We start from the raw sequence: 27407 nt of genomic DNA on the forward strand, positions 1-27407 counted from the left end.
CTTTCTCCACACCCCCTCCAGGCAGCGGCGTGCTGGTCAGTGTGGAACAAGGGCTCCCCTCTCTTCCCTAAGCCCTGAGTGGCAGTGTTTGCCCATTTCTATGGTGCAAATACTCTCACCAGGTTTCATTCCAAGCTCCTGTTGTGATGCCCTGAGTGGGGAGATGGAGAGTAGGTAGCTTGCCATTTAGCCTTTCCATCCTCCTTTCATGTCCCTGTGTTCTCTTCTGGGAGCTGTGGGCTGTCCTGCAGGGTTGGTGGTTGGGAGGCTAGTAGTTAATTAGGAAGTGATGAGGTTTGTTTTTAAACATAATTTAAATTGCAAGTTTATATAATTTAACTTTTAGTCATGGCTGTGTTTAACAGCTGACTGGCAACCTTCCTGAAAATTTAACAATCTGTACCAATCCATCTAACACACCATGGAACCCCCCCCCTCCCCGCCCCCCTCTCCCTGCCGCCCTTAGAGGAGACTGTGGGCCTTGTTTCAGAAGGGCTCTCCATGTTCCTAGGAAGTTGCCCTTCTGGCAATAGGACATTTACAGGGATAATTCTTGGTTCTGGGTCTTTGAGGGGACATAGCAATGAAGAAAGAGCAGGAACGCTGCAGCAGGAGGGGCTGGTAGAGAGGGTCAGTGGTGGGTCTTCATTCCCAACTCCTCACTAGACCTGCCTTGAGTTAAAGGCTAAGGCCCAGGGAGTGGACCGACAGAGGTCCGCTGGGGCAGAAGTAACCGGTGTGTAGGGCAATAGGACATAACTTGAGGGCAAAAAACGAGACCCGAGATTCCAGCGCCGGTTTCTCTGGCCAGCCCACGCCTCCTGCCTCAGCTCAACGCCACTCCCTCCCCGCCAAGTGGCTCTCGGCTCCGGAGGCGGGACCGAGTTCTCCGGTGGCCCCTGGAGGCTCCCAGCTGCAAGCTTTGGGAGGCTGGGAGACGAGAGAGGGAGGGGCGCTGACTGGGCAGTCCAAAGAGAAGGGGGCCTTTAATAGGCTCGCTCAGCGCCCGGTTTGTGGCGCTACGAGTGGCTGCGGTTCGGAGCAGAAGTCCGGCACCTCCCTCTAGTTCTCGGCTGCAGATCCTCGTCCTTACACTTGACAGCGATTGCACTTAGGTTCCCGGGGCGCGCTTTGCTTGGGAAGGCACAGGTAGGAGGCGCGGGCTGACTGGCGCACGCTCACCGTTCAGGGAGGAGGCGTCCTCGCTTTGCTCTCCTTTCTGGGAGCTGCTGGCTGCTGGAGCGTTGGTGGTTCCGGTGCGCGGGCTGCACAGAGACCGTGCCGGCGGCTGCTCGGATAGCACGGTTGTGCGCTGCACGGCGCCATGCTTCTGCTGGGCATCCTAACTCTGGCTCTCGCCGGGGGACCCGTTGGAGGCTCAGAGCCAGAGCGGGAGGTGGTGGTGCCCATCCGATTGGACCCGGACATCAACGGCCGCCAATACTACCGACAGGGTCCCGAGGACCCCGGGGATCAGGGGCTAATTTATCAGATTACAGCGTTTCAGGAGGACTTTTACCTACACCTGACACCAGATGCTCAGTTCCTGGCGCCCGCCTTCGCCACTGAGCATCTGGGTGTTCCCCTCCAGGGGTTCACCGGGAGCTCCCCAGACCTGCGACGTTGCTTTTACTCTGGGGACGTGAACGCCGAGCCGGATTCGTTCGCTGCTGTGAGCCTGTGCGGGGGGCTACGCGGAGCCTTCGGTTACCGAGGCGCCGAGTATGTCATTAGCCCGCTGCCCAACGCCAGCGCGTCCGCCGGGCAGCGCAACAGCCAGGGCGCACACCTCCTCCAGCGCCGAGGCGCCCCTGGCGGGCCTGCAGGAGATCCCACCTCTCGCTGCGGGGTGGCTTCAGGCTGGAACCCTGCCATTCTGAGGGCTCTGGACCCTTATAAGCCCCGGCAGACTGGCTTAGGGGAGAGTCGCAACAGGCGCAGGTCTGGGCGCGCCAAGCGCTTCGTGTCCATCCCGCGGTACGTGGAGACACTGGTGGTGGCGGACGAGTCAATGGTCAAGTTCCATGGCGTGGACTTGGAGCATTATCTCCTGACGCTACTGGCCACTGCGGCGCGACTCTACCGCCATCCCAGCATTCTTAACCCCATCAGCATCGTCGTAGTCAAGGTGCTGCTACTCGGAGACCGCGACTCAGGGCCCAAGATCACCAGCAACGCGGCCTTGACGCTGCGCAACTTCTGTGCCTGGCAGAAGAAACTGAACAAAGTGAGTGACAAGCACGCTGAGTACTGGGACACTGCCATCCTTTTCACCAGGCAGGTAAGTGGATCTGTCACCTCTCTGGACCCAGATAGCTTCATTTTCTCAGGATCACTGTCCTTAGCTCTCCAAATGCCCTTTGTGCTGCGCAGTGCCCCGGGGGTTTAAATTTCGTTGATGTCTTCCAACATCCACTTTGGATCTTCCAGGGAAAGCCGGCTCCTGTGCTCAGCAGAGCTCTCGCTCACGTGCGTCTGGATGCACGTGGGCGATCGGAGGAGCGCCTGCTCCTTCAGAAGGTGTTGGCCTGGCGTGGCCAATCAGCGCCTAGTAGATCTGGCGCCAAGGGGCCGGAACCCAGGAAGTTGCCGCCCAGGAGTTACAGTTCGACTCCAAGGCAGATAGGAGGCGCTCTGAGGATGGCGTTGGAGAGGGCGGGGAAGGTTCACCCCTTTCTGTTGGGGGCGTCTAAGTCGTTTCAGACACTCAGATTCCCACCCCCTGCTTGTAGAACTGGAAGGTAATCCAAACGGCCCAATTAAGCTCCTGGCTACATTTCTCATAGGTAACATGTTCAGTTAACCTCTCTGCTCTGGGCCTGGAAAAGCTGGACTGGGAGGAAGGGAATCATTTGGATTATTCTGTAGGTTGCTGTGAAAGGGTAGACTCAAGTCCTGGGGTCATTCCCTCTGTTATTGCTGCCTCTCCTATACCCTTCTGTGCTGGGCCTCTTCTATTTGAGGGGCTGCCAGCGCATCCAGAACAGGCACTGTAGGTAGGCCGCCTGTTTGGAGCCTGGAGTTTCACCTGGAGCTGAGCTGGGAAGATCTCTCTCAACTTTCCCATGCCCTTGTTGGCGGAGAGTGACCTGTTTGCCCTGAGGTATGCAATGAACGGAGCGGGTAGGGTTGCTCAGGACCTGAATCACTGCAACCTCCTGTGACCGCCCTTGACCGCAGCGCTCCAGCGTCTGCCCCTGGCAGTATGGAAGTGGTGTGAGCTCGGCAAATGGCATCTAGAGGCTCTAGCTACAAGGTTGGAAAGACACTGAATATTGAGATTAGAAAGCAGGTCAGAAAAGCAGCTCTGCCTTTTGCTCTGGATCTGTGAAAGTTTAGATTGGTAGATGTTGGAGTGATTGGGTACTGTGAAGTTTTTGGATTCTTGAAATTTCTTAGATATAGGAGACTGGGAGGAAATGGGGCAGTCACATGACCTGCTTCCTCTGATTTTGGGGGTTGCGACTTGAATCCGTGCCATGCTCTTATTTTGTTATTTTAACCACAGTACTCTGGGGATGGCACAAAATCCACGGTTACCTGTGGGGCTCTGAATCTCCATGGTTTCCAAGTGGCCCCTCGAAGCTGGACTGGCGCACTTGGGGCTGGAGCTGGAGTCTTCCACACTAACCCATTTGGCACAGCTAGTCCCTTCCTGGAGTTGAACTTCCTCCTTTCCCAGCCTTCTCCTCCCACCACCTGGTTTCTCTAGGGAGGTCTTTGGCCTGAGTCTGTTTCCTTGCTCTCATTCTTCCAGTGGAGTTCTATAGAGCTGCCACTGCCCAGCCCCGACGAACACTGCCTGAGTCACAGGGAAACTAAAGAGGAGGTGGCTTTGACCTCCGCTCACAGGCCAACTCGGCAGTCAGATTGCTGGGGGAAGAAAGCAAAGGCTGAGAACAGGATATCTTAATGGGCAAAGCAGCTGTTGTTCATCTGCTACCTGGGATGCCCCTGTGGAAGTCACTCGCTGGCTCTGAAGTACCAGACCTCAGTCTCTGCTGCCTAGTGGCTAGGCTGACTTTTGGAACCAGCCCTTGGAGGAGGACTCCTACTGCAAGCATGAGCCATGCCATCAGAAGGACCTGCCTTTTGAAGAAGAAGCCATCAAACAGCACGGCAGCTTCTGTTTGTCAGTGGTGTGTGCGAGACCCCCAGGGGGCTATGTTGACCATGCATAATGGGTACAAGATGTATGACCGCTTAGGTCAGAAGCAATGAAGTGCAAGATGGGACTTTTAGAAGCTGTCTTTCTCTTAGGCATCTAGCGGGCAAAGCCAGAAAGTGGGAAGGCTGTGTTGGCAGGTCCATCCTGCACGTATGTGCTTTCCACTTTAGAGTAAACATCGCTCCGTCACCTCGTTGCCAGCAGAGACTTCAGAGCCTGCTGCATTCTCAGAGTCTTAGGAATTGCTCATTCCTGAGCTCCCCCGGGAAGGTACAGTATGCGATGAGAACATGCGTGCACAGCTGTGCTTTCTAGACTAAGGCAGATGTGGTCTCCGGGAACCTGGAGGAGTCTCTTGCTGCGCTCCAACACAAGAGGGACTTTTGTGTTACTTCGTAAGGGTCAGTAGTAATCTTTCCAGTCAGATGTATGAGCTCCTCTGCTTAAATCTGGCTCATAATGTTGGTGTAATCGATGCATTGCAGACTAAAATGTGACTATATGTATATACTATGTATATATAGTTTCTTTGGATAAGAAGTTTTTAGAAGCGTGTTTATTTTGTAAATCACCTTTTGTTTATAAGGCATCTGGAAATGATGGGCACCTTTATTTTTTTTTAATAGTTTATTTATTTTTAGAGAGAGAGGAAGGAAGGGAGAAAGAGAGGTAGAAAAATATCAATGTGTGGTTGCCTTTTGTGTGCCCCCTATTGGGGTCCTGGCTTGCAACCCAGGCATGTGCCCTGACTGGGAATTGAACCGGTGACCCTTTGGTTCACAGGCTGGCACTCAATCCACTGAGTCACACTAACCAAGGCTGATGGGCACCTTTAGAGTCACCTACTTTTTTGATTCTTGCAGAGATCTGAAAAATGGCTAGTGACTCTTTAAAAATTTTTAAACTATTTTTAAATCCTCATCTGAGGATACATTTATTGATTTTAGAGAGAGAGGAAGGGGGAGAGAGAGAGATGTGAGAGCGAAACGTGCATCGGTTGCCTTTCATATGCATTCCGACAGGGGATTGAACCCCAACCTAGATATGTGCCCTGATGGGGAATTGAACCCGCGACCTTTTTGGTGCATGGGATGATGCTCCAAGCTACTGAGCCACCCGGCCAGGGCAGTAACTCTTTCTAACTGATCAGACTCTAGTGTGGTTTCCACAGAGAGAAAGCGGTTAGGAAAGGGTCGGGCTCACGGCGGTAGGGGTACCCGACAGGAGAGCGGTGAGAGTGACGTGACCTGCAGGCACTGGAGCCCCCGCTTTGACCAACAGTCAGGGCTGCTGTGCATGAAAACAAGTCCGGGCCAGGCCACGGGGAGATGCTGCTGTCCTCTTGGCAGGCAGAAGGAGGGGTGTGGGGTGTTGAAATGAAAACATTGGGAAGACAAGACCCGGGGAGTATCCTGTGCACAGAGGAGAAAAAATTGATCATACGACAAGTATTTTGACAATTGGAGGAGTTTACTTAGAGATTCAGAGAAAGTTCACGTTCCTGGAGAAAGAGCGCACATCTGATTTTACAAAGCGATCAGCTTTCAGCCTCATAACAGCAGGGTGAGGTCAGCACAGGATGGGAACCAGGCTTGTGCAGAAATTGAGCCAGGCTTTCTGGGTGGACATTCATTTCTACGAGGAGAAAAGTTTCTGAGGCTTCTTGTTGCATTGGCCAGCGGGAGCCAGATATTTCATGCCGAGACTCTCTTCTCCCTTCAGGTCCAATGCCTCTGCTGTTGGGGTAACTTTGTGATAGACTCGTTTTCATTCATTTACTTGTACATTCTTTCAATACTTATTGAGCATCTGTTACTTCCAGTAATGACCCTGGGCTGTGGAGATACAGATAGTAGTAAGATGGGGCCTCTGGCTTCCAGGAATTCACTGCCTGTCAGGGAGCCCAACAAGGAAACAGCTCATTACAACATGATGTATTAAGTGTCCCAGGGGAGGGAGGCTTGGACCCTCGTCTGCTGGAAGTCGAGTCGGGGGCGGGGGTCATTCTTCTCACACTAGAGCTTGGGAAATGCGCAGAGCGACAGGTCTCCAGAACAGCACTGGGGTTGGCAGCTGGTGGTGATGGGGAAGGAAGCTTGTCCACCTTGTAGGTGACCTCTCCTCCATTCAACCATCCGTTCTGCTAGTTGTGACATTGCCTCTTTTGGACTGCCTTTGTTTCTTCAGGCTTTGTGATTTGTGGGTTTTCTGCCTGCTTCATCCTTCATTTACTCTACTTTGCTGTTGTGCCTGGTCCCGCTTCATCCCATTCCCTCGTCCTCTTCTCCTGCCCCCCTTTTCTTCTACGCTGTCCTCATGCTCTTTTGGGATGACCGAGGCTCTCTGTCATCTTTCTCTTCTATCTTCTTCATTCATCTTCTCCCCTTTCCGAAGCCTTTCACGAGCCCAGGCTTGGTGCTTATTTTCTTGGTTGCGCCTTGAGTACTTCTAGATCTTGGGGAGGGGAGATATATGGCAGTGAAATTTAGTGTTCAGATAAAAAATGTTAAAAAACAAAATGATAATATGTATTTTACACATATCTTCCAATACGATAAAAAGAATCCCAGTTTTGTCAGGATCCTTTTCCAAGTCAAGCTTTGGAAGATGTTAACAGAGAGGGGCATCTGTAGATTTGGTTTGTAATAGTTTGTAAGTATCACTATATGGAAACACAACGCCGCTCCTTTTGGGAGGGGAAAGGGTGAGGAGGAAGAGAGGAAGGCGTGAGAGAGAATTGCTCTCGAGTCCCTGGTGATTTCTCTTCTCCCTCCTTTTCTTACTGACGCCAAGTAAGCCAGCCAGTGGTAATGTGCACTGGGATCTATTTGTTCTTTTTTTTTTTTTTTTTTTAAACACTGCTTTGGTCAGGAACACAAATGAAGTTTGTCCCTCCTTAGGTTTTGCTCTTCTTCCTTCGAACCTCTCTGCAGTTGTATCACTCTTGGCACTTACCCTCTCCTCGCCTTGACACCTGGCTTCGGTTGCTTGGCACGATGGGAAGAATAATGCACTTGGAGTCAGGCAGAGGGGAGTTTGAATCCTGACACTTGCTCTTTTATAAATAAGCATTCAATGAATCGGCCATTTGGTCCATAGACTGAGGATAATGATGACAATGTTGGTCCCTGACTCACTGGCTGTTCCGAGGATGAGCTACCTAGTCTTCCAGAATGGGTACCCAGTTAATGGCAGCTGTTCTCATCACGACCTCAGTAGTCGCCGAGGGCAGCAGTCCCCCTTATCCACAGTTTCAGTTACCTGTCTCAACTGTGATCTGAAAGTATTAGATGGAAACTTCCAGAAATAAGCAATTCATACATTTGGAATTGCACACTGCTGGCCACTTAGCAGCCCTCTGGGTTACTTGGTTGATTGTTGCAACACTGCAGTGCTTGTATTCGAGTCACCCTTGTTTTACTTCATCATGCTCCAAGGTGCAGGGGCCGTGATGCTGGAATTCTGTAGCCAACGAGAAACTTGTAAAGTGCTTCCTTTAAGTGAAGAGGTGCGTACAGGACAGTAAGATATTTTGAGAGAGAGAGACCACATTCACATAACTTTTATTACAGCATATTGTTATAATTGCTCAACTTTATTATTAATCTCTTACTGTGCCTAAGTTACAAATTAAACTTTATCATGGCTATGTATGGATAGGAAAAAAGAGTATATCTAGAGTTTGGTGCTATCCACGGTTTCTGGCATCCACTGGGGATGGCGTCTGGACCGTCTCCACCATGGACGGGTGTGGGGAGGCTGTAAATGTTTGTTGTTGAATGATTACCTACAGGTCTTTGCCAGACTTTACAGCTGGGATAGGCCTGATTTAAAGCATTCTGTCCCATTCATTGCTCTTGCAAGTTTACTTAACACTTGTCTGATGACATTCCTGCTTTTATGGGGAAATTGTGGACTCCAGCATTTGCCGATCCTGCTGACCTGTAAACTCCTTTAAGGCAGGACCATGTCACGTCTTCGTAGCCCTCCAGTGGCCCCTGCACAACGCCGTTGCTAAGTGCGAGTTCACGGAAGGAAGGCGCTGACATGGTGAAAGGTCTGCAGGTAGCTATGGGTGCTTAGGTAGCTCACCACTCTGGCCGGGGATCATTAATCCAGCGTTGATTTCGGCTGTCAGGCTGCAGGGCTGGGAGAGGGAGTTTTAGGTTCCTCTGGCATTACATCTTGGCTCTTTGCCACAGGGTTTTCCCTGGAAAAAGGAGGGGCCCCAGCGAGGAGCCAGCAGGCTGGGTACACAGCAGGGATGGGGTCAGGGTGTCAATGCAGGTGTGGGGCTGGAGCCAGGGACTCACTCATGCAGGAGGAAGTGCGGACCATGGTCTAAGAGCTCCAGGCACTCAATCCAGCTGTTCTCCTCCCACTGACCCCTCCCCACTCAGAGATCAGCCTGCGTTCTGCAGCCTTGGGGTATGGGGCAGACAATCTTGCCCTCTTGAGATTCTCCAGCGCATTCATTCTTGGGGTGCATGTGCACCAAAAACACTCTGGATTCCCGGAATTGCTCAGTTTTGACGCTGTACTGCCTGGATTTCAACCCTCCCTCAGCCCCTCAACTTCCTTGCCTAACCCCGGGCTCACTGTTTTATCCTGGTCTAGTTACTTATCTTCTCTGGGTCTTACCTGTAAAATGGGACCTTCTTCTTCTTCTTCAAAGATTTTATGTATTTATTTTTAGAGAGGAAGGGAGGGACAAAGAGAGGGGAAGAAACACCTATGTGAGAGAGAGACAACTATTGGTTGCCTCTTGCACACCCCGCAATGGGGGACCTGGCCTGCAACCGAGGCATGTGCCCCAACTGGGAATCAAACTGGTGACCCTTTGGTTTGTGGGATGATGCCCAATCCACTGAGCCACACCGGTCAGGGCTAAAGTGGGACCTTCTAATGGCATCATCCTCCCAAAACTGTTGTGAGGATTCAAGGAGCTACTACAGGTAAAACTGTTAGAACAGGGTCTGACACAGTAGCGACTCAGGGAATGTAAACTAGTCTCATTATATTTGGTGTCCACCCCCTTGTGAACGGATGATTGCTGGAGAATGTTTGGTCTTCCTGCAAGCTTTGGCTCCTCTTCTTCCTCACTGAGGTAATTCTTGTGTTTTGATTACCTTCTCCTCTTGCTATAATATCATTTCTACATATTGAGGGGTTTATATTCCAGTGAAACCAAATCTGCTTAGAGAAATTGCGGGGCATCCTTAGTCATGTTGCCCAGCACTGAATCGCTAGATTTTTTTTTTCTTCTAGCAAAGGTCCTTGGGGATCATAAACAAGTGGATTTTGGGTTGGATGAGAAAATACAGTGATGCATGACAGAGACTCAGAGGGGAAACGAGTTAAAGGGGCAGTACCAGTACTAGGCCAGGCAGTTCTTGCCAGTAATTATGACATCCTGACCAGAGTGGTGCTATTTGGACAAGGACTGCTACTGGCCTCGTGTCCAAAAGCATGGATTCCCAACCCCGTTCTGAACTCAGTAGCCTGTGGCCTTGGGTGATCAATCTGAGTTCACTGAGCCTCTGTTTCCACACCTGCAGAGGGACAGGATGGCTCTGAAGTTCTGTGAGTATGATACTGGATGCCGTGACGTGGCCATGAACATGGGCCTTGGATCGCATGCCAGGAGTTCAATGTCAGCAGGCAGTCAGCTACATGAGAACACGTGTACCTTCTGCCACATTAAAAAAAATTAGTGCAATTGATGTTTGTGGGCCTCTCCTTCCTGTTGGAAAATATCGAGCATCTCAGCACACAGCAGTGGGAAGAGTCGGGCAGGCGGTCTGCAGAGAAGAGAGCTGCTGGCAGTGGTGGGCGGGTAGGGAGCAACCTTGGTAAAATGGGCCTGGCCACAGCAAGGTGTTGTTCTTACTTACTTATTTTCAAATCATGGCTCCAGTCTTTTAATGTTTCCTATTTATTTATTTATCCTCACCTGAGGATATATTTGATTTGAGAGAGAGAGAGAGAGAGGGAGAGGGAGAGAGATGTGAGAGAGAAACATCAATCTGTTGCCTCCTGTATGCATTCCTACTGGGGATTTGAACCGTCAACCTTTTGGTGTATGGGGAGATGCTCCAACCAACTGAGCTACTGGACCAGGGCACTCCAATCTTAAAATATTTTATAAAAAGGGACAGTTAAAAAAGAATTATCCAAGAGGATTAGTTCTTGGCCAAGATGATACTTGGGTCATCTGGAACAGCAGCTGCAGCCACAGGAGAAATGACAAATTATCAGAAATAGTGAGGCAGGTAGGGTCTGCGCTGGGAAGTGTGTACATTCTCCAAGAGAGGCCAAGAGAGCCAGAACGGTTTCCACTTACGGACACAGGAGCCTGAGCTGAAGAGGTTAAGGCAGTCTGAGTGCATCTGAGTTCACTCCAGAAGGGTGGAGACACTTAGTGCCACGAAGGAGCCCCCGCTGGGCCTACACACGGCCTGCAGGCCTTCACAGCACTGTGGCCCAGTGAGTCTGAAGGGGGAAGAGGGACAGGCAGAGTCTCTGACCCCAAACAGCCGCATTTTTCTGCAATGAAGAAACTGCTTACTGTAGGACAGTTGCTCTCAGCTATACCCTGACCCTCAAGAAATTTGCCGGTTCTTTCCTTGTTCCTCTTGTTTGATCCAGAGAAACTGGGATTTCTTAATGGAAAGAACAGGTTGCTCCTGGCCAGGAACAGCCTGCAGCTGCAAGTCTTTGCTCCACAGAGCATCCACCTTCCTGAGAGGAAGGAGGCTTTGGCTTTAAGGACCTCCCAATTGCAGTAGTTCCAGGGGCGGCCTGGACCCCGGTCTGAGCTCCCCATCTGCTCTAGTCATTTCTGATGGGCAGCGGAGGGTAGGACTCGAAACTCCCACCTGGGTGACCTTCACTTTCTGTGAGTGTGTTTCATTCTACACAACATGGGTCCATGGACAAGATCATCCTCAGGGTTTTTCCACTCGGAAGGCATATCATCCTCTGTGTTCCTTTTATAGCCCAGAAGGCCAGACGGGGCTGAGCGCCCTGGGACTGGGGAGGGAGAAGAAGCTTAAGGTCTTGGTATAGTCTTGGTTCTAGGTGAGAATGGACCCTTCCCTAGAGTTGGAAACAGGCCCTGGGGAGAGAAAGGACTTGCCCAAAGTCCCACAGCTACTTAGTGATCAGACCAGGACCAGAATCTGGGCTTCTCTCTCCTGTGCCCTCTCGCTCCATGAGGCCCACAGTGAGTGCACATGGTGGCTCAGGGCAATGTTGCCTGGTTGTCCTACAGGCTCTGACCGTCAGAGGCTACCACCATAGTGGGGATCCTGTACTCTAGTGTCCAGGGGCATGAGGGCCCTGTTGCCCACCCCCCCCAGTTATGCCCTTGCATGAACCTTTGTGCCTGCCTTCCTCATCTCAGGCCCCTTAGCTGCATCCACAAGCTGGCCCTATGACTCAGTTGTGTTCCTCAGCAGTCAGATTCCCTACAATGCTTGTCAGGTGAACGTCCCCTCCCAAGTGTTGACAGTGCTTGTCTTCTAGGTTTCAGAATTCCAGGGAAGGAGAATTTCTGGGTAGGGAGACTTTGTAGTGAGAAGGGTATTTGAAGTTCCCCATGTGAGGGCTCCCAGAAGTGGAAGAAGGGCCATGGGCCAGCGCAGGACAGCGGATCAGGGCTGCACATGCGTTTTGCTGGTTGTTGACTAGGGCTTCCATCTGACCACCCTGGAGGTTCTCTGGCCAGGATAACTTAACTCCTTAGGAGGTGTGACTATCGCCTGACCATGGGCAGCCACGTTTGACTGCTTAGGTGGTAAACTTCAGGGGGCTTCGGATTAAATTTTGCTGATTTTTCTGTACTATGACCGCTTTTCCTCCCATGCCCTCTGACCCCACGAACTGTATTGCCCACCTTTTCCCCACGTCAGCACGCACCTGCCCACCCTGTGGGCATACATGCGCATGAACACAGGTCTAAGGAGAATGAAGTTGAGAACAGCCCTGTGTGTGTTTCTGCAAACACTGTGGCTCCCAGGGGAGAACACACACACACACACATACACACACAGAGCCTCCTCTGGAGTATTAGCTCAGGAGTTGCTGGACAATCGGCTGTGGTGTTTTGGGAAGAGCCCTGGCTGCTCACTTATACAGACCTCGAGGGCACATTTCTGCTGCAGACTTGAGCCTCTCTGAGCCTCAGCTTCTTTGTCTGAGGAAGGTGATAATATGGGGTGGTGTGACAATTCAGTAGGATCATGTATGTAAGGTGTATGTACAGTGCCAGCGTTTAATAAATCACTACCCTGACTATGATCGTGAGTCTCAGTTTCCACCTTTGACAAATAGGTATAGAACATATCTGCCTCCTAAAGTTGTCATGGGGATGAAATGAGGTGATAGCTGTGATAGTTTCTTGTCAACTATAAGTTGCTCTCCACATTCAAGGCAAAGATGTAGAAAGGAGAATGCCAACATCACCGATTCAATGCTGTCTGCTTGAATGTGAGGAGGAGCAGAATGTGAGCAAGTGTCTTATCCTCTTTCCATCCCCTGGGCTTTTCAGGTATCTGGATGCATTGCTGGCCCATGTGCTCACTAAGGTCTTTGAGATATCCACTCCAGGAGCCCCATTTCTTTGCCCTTCCACATCCCCTGGAAGTGCTTCCTGTCGGGTTGCTGGTAGAATCCCTGCCTTCTACTGCAAGTTACATTTCAGTACAAAAAAGAAGGACCTTCCTGCTCAGGTCATAATACATTTAATTTGTTTTTTCTTCCTAGCACCCAGCGAGCCTGCGGTCCCCTCGAGCTTCTGTAGCAACTGAGCTGTGTTTGGGTAGAGGCTTGTGTCCACCTCAATGCTGCCTCCTCCCAACCCAAGGAAGCCAGAGCTCAGGCATGGGTGGGTCCCTGGCCAGGGACTGTTTGGCTGAGAGTCTGAGCTTAATTCATGGTTGTCCAAAAGCAGTCACTTAGCCATGACTGAGGCTGCACAGAGCTGACCGAATGCAGAATGTGCTAGCCTTCCACCCCCGCCTGCCTCAGTGAGGCATGCCCGGAGACTCACCCAGCCGAGGGAGTCACCATTCCCTGGTCTGGAGGGCCAACGCTATATAAAGCAATGGCCCTTGTAGTTTAATCTTGTACCTCCTCATTTTCTCCCACAGGACCGCCTTGGATAGGATAGTGAGCCACAGAGCTTTCTCCCTGAGGCCTCCTCCCTCAGCCCGCTCAATTCCATGAATAGCCTCAGAGCCCCCTGGGAAAAAGGGCTGGCTGCAAAGGTGCTGCATCTGCTTAAGCTTGGAGTGGGAATAAGCTGGAATGCTCTTTCTTCCCTTCAGGTCCTTTCTGTTACTGTCTCTAACTTCTGGCTGGCTTCTGTTTTTCCTCACCCTGGCAGGACCTGTGTGGAGCCACCACCTGTGACACGCTGGGCATGGCTGACGTGGGCACTATGTGCGACCCCAAGAGAAGTTGCTCTGTGATCGAGGATGATGGGCTCCCATCAGCCTTCACCACTGCCCATGAGTTGGGTAAGGCTGGAGGGGGCTCTTGGATGGGGTAGGAGAGCTCCCCTCCGGGGTCTTCCTGGGGTTCCCTGGGTGCTCAGGTGATGGGTAGACACATGGACTTGTCTTTGCTTTCTCATGTCCTGAAGCCTTAGGGATCCTTTCTCAGGGTCAGAGTCTTCCATAGCAATGGCTTTGGCTGATTTTCTCTGATGGCCTTGGCTCAGTTGGCCAGTGATACTGTCCAAGGTCCTAAGCAGCCAGAGTGTCTCATCAGTTAGGTGCTGAGAGGAGAATAAGTTAAATACCCTGCTGTCCTCAATGAGCCCACAGTCTGATGAATGGGACAGAGAACACAAGAACCTGATCTTGGGGACATCTGCAAAGGAATCTACCCCTACATAGAAATGACCCTCCTGAAAGCCATTGACAGGGGCCTCTAGCTTCCCAGCTGATGCTCCTCACAGCCATACCCACGCCCTCAAAACTGCACAGCCCTATGTGTCTTCTTGTCTCACCCCAGGCCATGTGTTCAACATGCCCCATGATAACGTGAAAGTGTGTGAGGAGGTGTTCGGGAAGCTCCAAGCCAACCACATGATGTCCCCAACGCTTATCCAGATAGACCGCGCCAACCCCTGGTCAGCCTGCAGCGCGGCCATCATCACCGACTTCCTGGACAGTGGGCATGGTAAGCCAGGGTGGGAACGTCTGAGCTGTTGCTGTTGGTGGCGCTTGCCACTTCTCTGAACCTGTGCTCTGTTCCCTAAGGTGTGCCTGACCCTAGAGAGCTGGGCTCTGAAGTGGGTCCATTCCATTGCCCCTTGCTTCCTTCTCTCCCTACCCTTTACCTACTGGGTTGGCCAAGCCTCACCTTCCCTAGCTTATTCCTAATGAATGCCCTGGGCTCTCTGCAGGAGACTGCCTCCTGGACCAACCCAGCAAGCCCGTCGCCCTGCCTGAGGACCTGCCGGGTGCCAGCTACACCCTGAGCCAGCAGTGTGAGCTGGCCTTTGGCGTGGGCTCTAAGCCCTGTCCCTACATGCAGTACTGCACCAAACTGTGGTGCACCGGCAAGGCAAAGGGGCAGATGGTGTGCCAGACGCGCCACTTTCCCTGGGCCGATGGCACCAGCTGCGGTGAGGGCAAGTTCTGCCTCAAGGGGACCTGTGTGGAGAGACACAACCTCAATAAGTACAGGGTGAGTGTGCTGGAGGGGTTCAGACTCTGGGCCCTCTGCTGGGATCTGGACTCATCCCAGATTTGCTCTGTGACAGTAACTGTACCCCATTGCTGTGCTGTGCCTTGACTTCCCTGTCTGTGGCTCTGTTACCTTCTTGACTCTAAGATGTGAGAGAAAAGATATGGTAGGTGAGGACACTTGGTGAGAGGTCTTAGGCAGGTAGGAAAGCCCTTCAACCTGAGCGAGGGGTCCCAGCGCTGAGCTATGCGCCTTGTCCTCTCTGGGGAGGAGCTGTGGACCCAGAGCTGAACACACTTGAACGTTTGAGTTGCTCTTTCTCTGGTTCCTTTCTTTTTTCCCTCACCAGCTCTTTCTGAGTGTGTGCCATTTTCAGGGAGCTGTGGGCCCGTGATGAACAAGGCTCAGAACTGCAAGGAAGTGGACCCCCGGGCCAGCCTCAGTAATTTGCCACATCCTCGACCAAGTGTTAGTTTCTGCTGTGATGGTTGTTTTCTGAAGCTGAATCATAATGGAACACTCTTTATTTTTCCTGATAAGGAGGAATAGCAGTCAAACCAGAACAAATCCAAAACCCCAAATACTCTCTGAATATAATAAACCCTTTAGGGCCTGGGTTGGGACAGGAAAGGGATTTGTACTTTCCAAGGCAGGAATAAGAAGTCCCTCCTAGTCTGCCTTCTCCACCCCCGGCCCGGCTGCAGGAGGGCTTGGCGTGGGGTTTTGTGTACACAGAAGCAATATAATCAAAAAGCATTATCCCAGCACTTTAGCAATTGCCTTGAGATGGGTGTGGTACAGAATTATGTAAAATCTTTTTCTGTGTTCTGAGAATACATATTTAACTCAACTTTAGCCATTTATGAGGCAACGACCCATTGTGTGCAGGGAGCTGTGTAAGATCCAGTGGTGGTCAGACAAGTAAATAAAAGTGGGCCGTGCTCAGAGGGCTCATGGGCTAGTGGGGAAGCTGGAAATGGAACGGTGGAGAGGTGCGCGTTACGTGTTAAGGCAGAAGTATGAATACGTATCATGGGAGAACAGGGGGCGAGAGATTAATGATCACTAGAGGGGTCTGAGAAAACTTTGATGGGGGGTCGGATTTGAAGAGAGCCTTGAGGGATGAGTGGGGAGAGATGGAGCGGAGATGGAGAGAGGTCAGGGAGGTGTGCAAGCTGGAGGGGTGGGCGGATGAGGGCTCTCTCAGAATCAGCTTTGGGAAGGTGGTTTGGGCCTGGACTGCAGTTGCCTTGACCACTGGGCTGATGTGTTTAGACTAGAAGGTCCCGAGTGCAGGCCAGTCATGGCTGGCTCCTGCTCTCGAGATGAGTCAGGAGGGTAAGGAGATTGGTCAAGAAGATAATGGATATAAGAAATGTGATCTGAGAAGCACAGTCTTTCCACATGCGTTCTCGAATTCTCAGTCCATCAGCAGCGAAATCCACCATACCCTCAACCTTTTACATGAACAGTCTCTTTACCAAACTTGTTTCAACTGACACCTAGCCCTTCACATAGGACACAGTCCTAAGCAGCCAAGGTCAAACACACAAAGCTCCTGGTAACCACTGCAGCCCCCAAGGGACCTCAGCTGCAAGAACACCACCCAGACCACCAAGGCCCTATTTTCCAAGCTTGTTCCTTTAGTGTTTGGACTCCAACAACCCTTCCATCCCATCTGGACCTAGAGTCTAATGATCAGGCCATTGTGTCTTTGTTCCTCACTCTTCTCATGCCCTCACCAGCCTCTTTGCTGAGCCAAGAGTCCGTGGCTCATTGTTCAAGGTGCTCCTTCACGCACACTGCTGACTCCCATGCTCCCATTCACTTGGATGAGACACCACCTTGGTGGAATCCAACTCTCTCGCCTACTCAGTTGTGCCAGAGTAGATGAATGTGGCTGGAGAAGGACATGCAGGTGTGCTCGCTGGTCTCAGTTTAAATTCAGGACCTGGTAACTTGGGTGGGCCTGTGATGCTGCCCAGGGGTCACATCATAGGTTAATTCTCTAGTTCACTCACTCTCCCAACCTCCTAAACTATTATTTCACACCATCACCCCTCTCCTATTACCAAATGTTCCTCATTTTTACTTTTGCCAGGAATATTTCTCCCTATTTCACTAAGAAAAAAGAAGCAATAAAATAATCAGATGAGAATTTCCACCAACTCCCAGCACTACATCCACCATCTGCCCTGCTTCTATGTCCATATTCTCTCCTTTTTCTCCTTGATGATGGGTGACCTGTCCTCGCTCTTATCTGAGGCCAGCCTTTATGCTTTGCAACGGCGTACAGTCCCCTCTCATCCATTCCAGGAAAGCGCTCTATCAATTCTCTCTCCTGCAATATCAGATTTCCCCCTCTTGAGTCAAATCATTCCTGTCAGGGTGCAAACTTACTGTTACTTTTCCTGTCTTACATAAAACTTCTCATGATGCTACATCCTCTCCATATACTGCAACTGATTGCTCTGACTCCCTTTATGGCAGAGTTCCTTGAAAGAGTTGTATGAACTTGCCCTGCCCAATTCCTGTGTTGGCATTTTTCTCTGAAGTCCATTCCAATCAGGGTCTCATTCCCACCATCCCTCCAGAGTAACTCAGTAAGGTCATGGAATGGCCTCCATATCGCTGAAGTCAGGGATCAGCTACTCACATTGCCTGACCTATCAGCAGCACTAGTAAATCGACCACTCTCTTCCCTGGGAAGCAGTCTTCACTGTCTCTTGGTTCCCTCCTCTCTGACAGGCTGCCCCTTGCCAGTCTCCTTCACCGATTCCTCCTCGCTCTCTTGTCTTCCCAGAGCGGGAGAGCTCAGAGGCTCCGTCCTTGCCCTCCTCACTGTTCACACTAACTTCTTTAGTGATTCGTCTAGACCATTGGCTTTAATCACTATATTTCTACATCAAAGACTCCCAAACTTGTACATCCAGCACAGACCTCTCTCCTGATCTACAAACCTGAGTGCCCCACTGAATCTCGATATCTCGATGTGGATAACAAATAAACATCGTCAACCCAACATCTGGGAAACCCAGCTCCCGATCATTTCCCCTAAACCTCCTTTGGTGACTCCATCTTCCAGGTGCTCGTGCCAACATCACTTTTCTCTCACCTCACATCCAATACTTCAGCGATTCCTGTTCACTCTGTTTGCAAAACAGATACAGGATTGAACCATTTCTCACCACCTCATCTGCTGTGACCCTGGTCCAAGCCTCTATCACATCTTCCTTAGGGTGTTGTGTTTGCTCCCTGACTGAGCTGCTTGCTTCTGATCTTACTCCTTACACGCTATTTCCACCATAGTAGCCAGAGTAGTCTTTAAAAATGTAAGTCAGGTCATGCCCCTTCTGGGGCTCTCCTCATCTCTTAGAATGAGTGAGCCCCACCCTGACCGGGTAACTTAGTTGGCTAGAGTGTCGTTCCAATATGCTAAGACTGTAGGTTCGATCCCTGGTCAGGGCACATACGAGAATCAACCAATAAATGCATAAATAAGTAGAACAGAAAACCAATGGCTTCCTTCTTAGAAATCAGTTAAAAAAATGAGAATGAGTGAGCCCTAACTCTCCCTTCATCTCCTGCTTCACTCACTCTTGTGACCCTGGAGAACTCCAGGGACCTCCCTCCCCCCGGCCTTTGCATCTGCCCCTCTGCATGGGGTGTTCTTTCCCTAGCATCTGCACAGCTCCTTCCCGTACATCCTTTAGGCATCTGCAGAAATGTCAGCTCTGTAGTGAGGCCTCTGTGACCCCTTACAATACTGAGCACCCCAACTCACTGAGGCCCTTCCCATCCCTTTCCCCACCTCCTGCCGTTAGCCCCACCCAACACTACGACACTATGTGCACAGACTTATTTACACTGTCCTCCTTGCCCTGCTGGGATGCAGTTGCTCTGAGGACACAGATTTGCTGCACGTGGGGCCAGACATGTATTAGGAACTGAACAAATACTTGGTGGGTGAACGAATGAATGGCATGTGGGAGGGGCACGATGCATGTTTCCTGTGGGAATGGGTAGGAAGAAGTGAGGCCAGGCAAAAACAAAAACAAAAACAAAAACCCTCAGCATCATCTCAGAAGCCACAGGAACAAGGTGAAGAACTACAGAAAAACCGAGACAACTGGGCCCAGGCACAGACTCTTTCAGTCTTTCCAAGGTCCTTGCTGACTGAGGGCAGCTTCCGTGGCGCAATGGGGATGAAACCCACGTTGCCAGGCACTGAGTGGGGAGGAGACGGAAAGAGCAAATGTTGAGGACTCTCTGAGAAGCAGAAGGGTGGTCTGCGGTGAGCCGCCAGATTGAGGGGAAGGCGGGGCTCAGGGAAAGCGAACTTTTCCAGGGTGAGACAGACATGTTGACACAATGAAACCAGAACTACCTGACAGAAGGACAGATAGAATAAATAGGCTGAATACATACATAAACTCCAGTGTTTGCATTGCATGCAGCCAGCTCCTGATTAGCTCCATGTGGATTAGTGGTTTTGGATGATCTGTGACAACGTTTTAATCCCAGGCTCCTACTACGGGGCTGATTCCTTTTATTGCCCAACTGATGTGTGCTCGGGGGATAAAAACTCACTTTACTGTCATCATAAGAAAAACATCATGAAGACTATAAATTTTCTATCCCCTCTCCACCCTCTTAAAAAATAAGACAACACTGCATCATTCACCCCGAAGCCAAATGGAGTTTTAAGATTGCTTAATAGTTTCATGTCCATCGCCTCTTAGCACAAACATTAGAACTGCTTATAGTGAGACTTTTTCAAATTCAGCCCCCAACTGAGGTGAAGATCAGTCCGGTTTGGAGAAAAGCCTGAATGATTAAACATTTATAGATACAAATATTCAGATCTCTGTGGCTTCCTGGCAAGGCTAGGGGCTGGCCATGCCTTAGGTTTAGAGACTTGTAAAGGCACTAACACTTCACAAGGAGAAACTTGGAACTCCTTGCATGACAAGCACCATGCTAGGGATTTTCTTCCATGTTATATCGTGTGTATCTTCTGTCTGACCACACAGCTGAGGGCCCCGTTTTTGCAGATGAAGGATCTGAAACTTAGGAAATTGTAGCATTTGGCTTGCCTGACTTCACAGCCCAAGATGCTTCTCTTCTGAGTGGCCTCATTTGTTCCTGGGAGCCGTTGGCATCTGCTAATTAATAGGTTGAAGTGTTGTGTGGGCCTTGTGTACATTGACCATTTGCTTGTTGTTTTTTCCCTGGCGACACAAAATGGACTTCGTTCTGGTGGGATGGGACAATGGAGGCTTTTCTGCAGGCTCAGGGTGTGGTGTGGCACCCTGACCCCTGCAGGAGGATAACAGACTCTTCCTCACAGGTGGATGGCTCATGGGCCAAATGGGAGCCCTACGGCCTGTGCTCTCGCACCTGCGGCGGGGGCGTACAGCTGGCCCGGAGGCAGTGCAGCAGCCCCACCCCGGCCAACGGGGGCAAGTACTGCGAGGGAGTGAGGGTGAAATACCGATCCTGCAACCTGGAGCCCTGCCCCAGCTCAGGTGAGGAAGGAGGGCAGCGGTGGCCTGTGCCTGGGGAAGGCCAGGCTGGGGGTCACAGCCCCTACTCTGGGTAATTCATGGCCACAAACATATTGAATCAAGAATCTGTGCCTTAGGACAGAGCCTGGGAATGCACAGGTGCACATTCCTTTTGGGATAACTTCTTGGTCTACTCCCTTGGCAAGGATGCTTCCTTCCAGATACTTAGACCGGGAGGCCAAGGGCCCCAAGGGGATGAAGTCCCCTTGTTAAGTATTCCCAAGCCCAATGTTCATAAGAGGAATTCATTGGGTTGTCCAGGGCCCATGACCTTGGGTGGGAACAAAATTACATCTCTATCTTTACTGACCTTTTTTTAATGTAAAATTTCAAATTTCCTTCAAGTAGAAATTTAGTATTTTTTAAAAAGATTTTATTTATTTATTTTTAGAGAGAGGAGAAGGGAAGGACAGAGGGAGAGAAACATCAATGTGTGGTTGCCTCTTGCGTGCCCCCTACTGGGGACCTGGCTTGCAACCCAGGCATGTGCCCTGACTGGGAATCAAAATGGAGACCCTTTGGTTCACAGGCCTGCACTCAATCCACTGAGCCACACCAGCCAGGGCTAGAAATTCAGTATTTTTTTACTAACCAAAATTTAGTAGTAGCAGTACCTGTGACTTTGTCACCAATAAAGTCATGGAAACTTCACATTATATTTTAGTTGTCACAGATTTCTCAAAATGCCATTTGTACTTGTCACTAATTCACAATTACAGTGGTTATAGACTCATTATTGAGTCTTGTTATTTGTGTTAACAAGGAAGCACATATATCACAAACATGTTTCAAAATATATTGGTGATTATATGTGTATATAATTGGTATTCTTTGTAACCTATGTAATGTATTTTACATATTTAATAACATTCTGAAAATAGTTTCAGTAGACTGTTGAAGGGGTCTATAGCAGGGGGGCATAGGAGGCGGAGCTCAGGTGGTAATGTGAGTGAAACTTTGCTGGCTGGCCCGCTGCTCACTCCCCCTGTTTGGCCTGGTTCCTAACAGGCCATGGATCAGACAGATACCAGTCCACAGCCTGAGGGGACCCCTGTTCTATTGCACAAAGGACTAGGATACCTGTGAAAGCTGGCTTCCAGGCCAGATTCCTGGAGAAGGTGGCACAGTGCCTGGGAGATGCCTTATCATCTGTGCCCTGCATCCTGTGGTCCCAGCCTGATTTGGTCCTTTGAGATGGGGTGGCTTCAATGCTCAGGATCACTCAGCTGAGGGTGGGGAGGAGCTGTTTAGAGCCATGGGAGGCTGAGCACCGGGAGGGCTCTTTACTTTGCCCTCCCCTCAGCCCTTCCCTTTAGCTTTCTGCACGTGCTTTCCCCTCCACAGCCTCTGGCAAGAGCTTCCGGGAGGAACAATGTGAGGCCTTCAATGGCTACAACCACAGCACCAACCGGCTCACCATCACTGTGGCATGGGTGCCCAAGTACTCAGGGGTGTCTCCCCAGGACAAGTGCAAGCTCATCTGCCGCGCCAACGGCACCGGCTACTTCTACGTTCTGGCACCCAAGGTGAGTGAGCCTGGCTCAGGAGGTCAGAGGAAGTTCAAGGTCTTCAGGGCAGCATCCCATTGAACTGCCCCTCTCTCCTTTTCTCCCCCTCTGGGGGTGCTACAGGTGGTGGACGGTACTCTGTGTACCCCTGACTCAACCTCAGTCTGCGTCCAGGGCAAGTGCATCAAGGCTGGCTGTGACGGGAAACTGGGCTCCAAGAAGAAGTTCGACAAATGTGGAGTGTGTGGGGGAGACAATAAGAGCTGTAAGAAGGTGATGGGACTCTTCACCAAGCCCATGTGAGTTCTGGGCCCTGGAGGGTGTGGCCAGGGTGCAGGGGAGACGAGGGGGTGGGGGTGAGTGGTATTGTGCCAGGCATTGGAAGTTTGTGTTCAGTTTCAGTAAATGTCAGATCCTGGCCAGTCCCCTTGCTGTGGAGACCACTGACACTCTTCTAAGAGTATGACATTCATTCATTCATTTATTCATTCAGCAAAGAGGAATGCTCAAGGAGGACAGCACTCAGCAGGAGATGCTATTCTGGGAGATGGCAGAGAGTTGTTAGGGTCCATCAACAGTCCTAGGCTAAGACTGACCTGGGTTCAAATTTCGGTTCCCAATATTCTGGGTGGTTTGGAGCAAGTGACACAGTCTCTCTTTTGTTTACATCCTCACCTGAGGACATGCTTATTAATTTTAGAGAGAGAGGGGGGAAAGGAGAGAGAGAAGGAGGGAGAGAAACATTGATGCAAGAAAGAAACATTGATCTGTTGCCTCCCTCACATTGCCTCATCCAGGGACAGACCCTGCAACCCAGGTGTGTGCCCTGACTGGGAAATGGGTTTATGGGACGATGCTCCAACCAACTGAGCCACAGCAGGCCTGGGCAGTCTCTAGAATCATAGATTTCCTCACTTATAAAGTGAGCATGTTATTAATATAGTTCATGCAGTGCTATTGTTGAGAATTAAGGGAGTTAATCCAAGTAAGACGCTTAGCATACTACCTGGTGCATAATAAATGCTCCCTAAATGTTCATAATGATAAGAAAATGTAACTGTACTGGAGGCAAAATGGGACAGCCTGCCCCTCTCCCTGAGCTGAAGCCCTGGCCTTGGAGACCAGGTCAAGGTGAGAATGGCACTAACTGTAGAGAGAGGCAGGGTGGGAGGCTGGGACTGAAGGAATCCCCCTTCCTGGGAGGCCTGTGCTGGGACAAGCTGTGCGAGTGTCTCTGGGCCTCTTCCATTCCCAACCCCGAGCCTTCAGCTTCCTAGCTTGAGCTCTCTGAGGTCCAGTACATTCCCTTTTATTTTCCAGAGGAGTGTGCTCCTTTGGAAGTCCTGACCCATGTCTGGGAGCAGCTGGGCCAGGCAGAGTCCCTGGGGTCTCATTGGAGGGGCAGGTATGGTTGGCTCTGAAAATTTGGGAGTCCAGGTGCTGATGATGGCTGGCCAGGAGCCTCAGCTACACATCCCCCCAACTGCCCTCCCCCGCCCAGAGCCAGGGCCCTCTGCTGAGCCCCTAGGTGGGCACCTTCTCTGGTCACTTGGACACAGCAGGCCATTGGTGTCCTAGGCTGTCCTTCACAGGGAACTGTAGGGGGCAAGGGGCAAGCTAAGAGTGAAAGGTTAACACCTCCAGACTTGTTTCACTGGTGAAATGACAAGTGTTCCTTTCACAGAATTTTGGAACTGGAAGGGACCTTTGACGTCATCTAGTTTAACCTACTCATTGTATAGATGAGGACACTGGGACCCAGAGATGCCGACTTTCTTAAAGCCACCAGGGAGTTGGAGTCCCAGCCAAGGCTTGATCGGTTCCCCGACTCCAGGGCTGTGTGTGCCTCTGCACTGAGGCCCCAGCCTGGGACTCTGGGACTGTAGCTCGACTCCCTCCTCCTCCTCCTCCTCTCTCCTCACAGATACCCATGGCAGGCCTAGTCTGCCAGGTGCTAAGCTTCACGCTTTATGTGCTGTAGCTCATTTCATCCTAATACTGTGCCACGAGGTGTGTGTGGCTGGGACCTCTAAGTGAGTTATCTAAGGCCAAGGGCTAAGGGTGTGGTAGGCATCCCTCGGGCTCCACCCTTCTGCGCTCAATCTGATGCTGGAATTTACCAAAGTGTAATTGTGCTGGAGAGAGAAAGATCACGAGGTGACACAGCAGGTGTGTTTAGTTCAAGGTGGCCTGAAGACAGTCCCCTCCACCTCGCAGCTGTGTGCCTCCGTGCCCTCCAGGGCTGTGGTGGGGCAGCCCGGTCAGTCTGTGTTCTTGGCTGTCCTCCTGGTCCACCCCAGGCTCTGTGACGGGGGAATTCATTATGACTTTGGAGGGACTGAGGTCTCGCTGTCCAGGCATCTGTCTAATGCTCCTCCCCTTCCCACCACAGGCACGGCTACAACTTCGTGGTGGCCATCCCGGCGGGCGCCTCCAGCATCGACATCCGCCAGCGGGGCTACAAGGGGCTTGTTGGCGATGACAACTACCTGGCCCTGAAGAACAGCCAGGGCAAGTACCTGCTCAACGGGCACTTCGTGGTGTCACCCATGGAGCGGGACCTGGTGGTGAAGGGCAGTGTGCTGCGCTATAGTGGCACGGGCATGGCGGTGGAGAGCCTGCAGGCGTTCCGGCCCATCCTGGAGCCCCTGACCGTGGAGGTCCTCTCTGTGGGGAAGATGACGCCTCCGCGGGTCCGCTATTCCTTCTACCTGCCCAAAGAGCCTAGGGAGGACAAGCCCTCCCATCCCAAGGACCCCCGGGGCCCCTCCGTGCTCCACAACAGCGTCCTCAGCCTCTCCAATCAAGTGGAGCAGCTGCACGACAGGCCTGCTGCACGCTGGGTGGCGGGCAGCTGGGGGCCGTGCTCCGCGAGCTGTGGTGGTGGCCTGCAGAAGCGGGCAGTGGTCTGCCGTGGTGCGCCCGGGCAGCGCACAGCGTCTGCCTGCAACACGACCCATCGGCCGGTGGATACACGCACGTGTGGGGACCCCTGCCCCACCTGGGAGCTTGGGGCCTGGTCGCCGTGCTCTAAGAGCTGTGGCAGGGGATTTAAGAGGCGTCCGCTCAAGTGTTTGGGCCACGGAGGGCGGCTGCTAGCCCGGGACCAGTGCAACCTGCGTCAGAAGCCCCAGGAACTGGACTTCTGCATCTTGAGGCCGTGCTGAATAGGACCATCCCTTTCTCCTCCTCACTGTCCACCCATGGGTGCTGCCAAGTGCTCTGGCCAGCTGGAGTTGTGGGCACAGGGCAGTGGCCAGGGGCCCATGCCAGGATGTCACCACATCCAGGGACTAGGATCATGGGTGGGAGCGAGCGGTTCCCTCCTCCTCCCTGGCCTGGGCGGGGAGCTAAGTCACTAACGCACAGTCTACCTCACACCTGGCTCCTCTGGTGCCCAGTCTCCGGGAGAGGCTGAGGGGTGCGGGTGCTGGGCAGGAAGGTGCTGGGGTCCAGCTGCCAAGAGACCTGGAGGATAGGCACTACCAGGCAGAACTTCAGGGACCTTGGCCCCCGTAAGGGAGGCCGTAGGCTGCTGGAAGAGCCATGGCCCAGCAGCTTGGCACCCTCAGGTGGCCCCGGGGGCTCTGAGCCATCTCTGAACAAGGTGCTTTTAGCCTACATTCCCTTTCTGACTGACATGGACTGAACCATAAAAATGGGCTGGGGGTGAGCAGGAACCGAGGGGAGACTGAGGTGAGGTAGGCCTGTGACTTGGGCCAGTCTCTTTGGGAAGAGCTGGATGCATAGGGGGACTCCTGAGGCTCCACATCTTCCTTCTACCCTTGGCCTCCCATTATAGAGACACCACTTCTCCCCATGTCACCCAGGACACCAGACTTGTGGGAGGGCTTTCACATGGGTGTGCTCTGAGGCTTTGCAGGTAGAGCTAGGAAGTCAATAGGGAGCCTGTTGTTTTCTTTAAGAGGGATCCGACCATTCAAAAAATGCCGAGACTTGTAAGGGGAGGTGGATTCTGGGGCTGAAGCAGGGAGCTGGGGAGATCCAGAGGGCTCTGCTGTTGCTGGGGCCCTAGGATGGTGAGCAGGAAGCCCCAGTTCTGATGGCTTGTCCCTCCAGGGGAGGCAGGTATGAATCAGGCTGATGCCTTAGGCTCTGCATCATCTCAGAGAACCTTCAAAGTGGGCACAATCCTGTGCCTACTCAGAGGGCATGGGATGTGCCCAGGAGGGCTGGGTGCAGGAAATCCACATGCTGGTCTTCATCTGGACAGCTCCACCCAGTCTGGCCTTGGGCGTGTCACGTTGCATCCCAGTCTGTGGTTTCTGCAGTTGCAAAACGGGGTGCACGACTTGCTACCTCAGGCTGTGCTCTCTGGGAACCCACCCTGTCCCTCCCCCGGGGCAGTGGTGTCCTGGTGCTTCCTCAGGCCTTGGCTGTCATCCTCTGTAGACTGAGCTGTCCAGACACAAAGAGGAGCTTGGGTGCCTGGCTTTCTGCTCCCCACAACCTGGCCACTCACTGCGGCTCCACATACAAAGACAGGGTCTGTTTCTTCAGGTGCTCTGGAAGCTGGTTTTAGGAGACCCAAGAATCTGTCACCTGACCCAGGGGTCCTTGATAATCACCAGTGGGGACCAATGCAGACCTGTCTTATCTTGGAGACATGTTAGGGGCGTAGAAACCAGGACATTTCCTAGAGCTCCAAGTGGGAAGATGTTTGCGGTTAAAGATTCTTTGGCCCAGGAAAGCATTTCTTGAGGGTTCAGCTGCCCCAGTATACACTTGCAAGATTCTGCTTCTGAGTGTAGGAAACGTGTCCTGGACTTCAGTGAGGGGATGTCAGGGCAAGTGTCTTTTATTTGGTTTCCCCTAAGAGTCAGAATCCACCAACCAACCAGCCAGCCAGGCAGGCCCCCGGGGTGGCATTCTCATCCCAGTCGAACCCTGGGCTGAGCCCGTGGGCAGAGCCCCCTCAGTGGGGCAGTGGGCTGAAGTCTCCCTGGGAGACCCAAGTGGGCAGGAGTGAATGGCGGGCCTGCAGGACTAGAAGGAGCCCAGGGCGTTGCGCTGGGTGCAGACCCCACTACCTGACGATAGCACTGCGCCCTGCGCTTGGTGCCCCCGTCCTCAGACAGGAGAGGGTGGCGTGGGGGCTGTGTGGAAGGGGCAGGGGAGTGGGTGGGTGGGAGGGGAGCTGCCGTCAGTGGGGTGCTTGGCCTGCTGGCGGAGCAGCTTTACAAATCATTTCAAGGAGGGACAACCGAATTTGTCCCTGACACAAGCTGGTCTCGATGTTCTTTTCTGTCTTGATGTTTTTCTCTTTCATTTTCTTTTCCTTTTTAAAAGAATTATGACCCAGACAACTTGGGAGGTTTGTCCCGTCTTTGACCATTTCACTACTCCAACCACGCCCTCCGAGGCTCAGTAGAGAGAAGCCTCGCGGCACAGGTTTCTAGTGATGGAATAAAAAGTTAAGGTGGCATCTCACGTCTAATGGAAGAA

At 51.9% G+C, this 27407-nt stretch overlaps 1 protein-coding gene across 1 annotated transcript; it reads left to right on the top strand.

Moving 5' to 3' along the window:
- Positions 1–571: 571 nt before the first annotated feature.
- ADAMTS15 (ADAM metallopeptidase with thrombospondin type 1 motif 15) lies at positions 572–27067 on the top strand. The gene is made up of 8 exons (XM_024557502.3): positions 572–2281; positions 13557–13689; positions 14189–14356; positions 14583–14866; positions 20217–20394; positions 21778–21959; positions 22065–22240; positions 24334–27067. The coding sequence occupies exons 1-8, from the start codon at positions 1325–1327 to the stop codon at positions 25106–25108; spliced, it is 2853 nt and encodes a 950-aa protein (XP_024413270.2). The 5' UTR covers positions 572–1324; the 3' UTR covers positions 25109–27067.
- The last annotated feature ends 340 nt before the right edge of the window (positions 27068–27407 follow it).

Source organism: Desmodus rotundus, chromosome 7 (assembly GCF_022682495.2).
Source record: "Desmodus rotundus isolate HL8 chromosome 7, HLdesRot8A.1, whole genome shotgun sequence".
Taxonomy (NCBI): domain Eukaryota; kingdom Metazoa; phylum Chordata; class Mammalia; order Chiroptera; family Phyllostomidae; genus Desmodus; species Desmodus rotundus.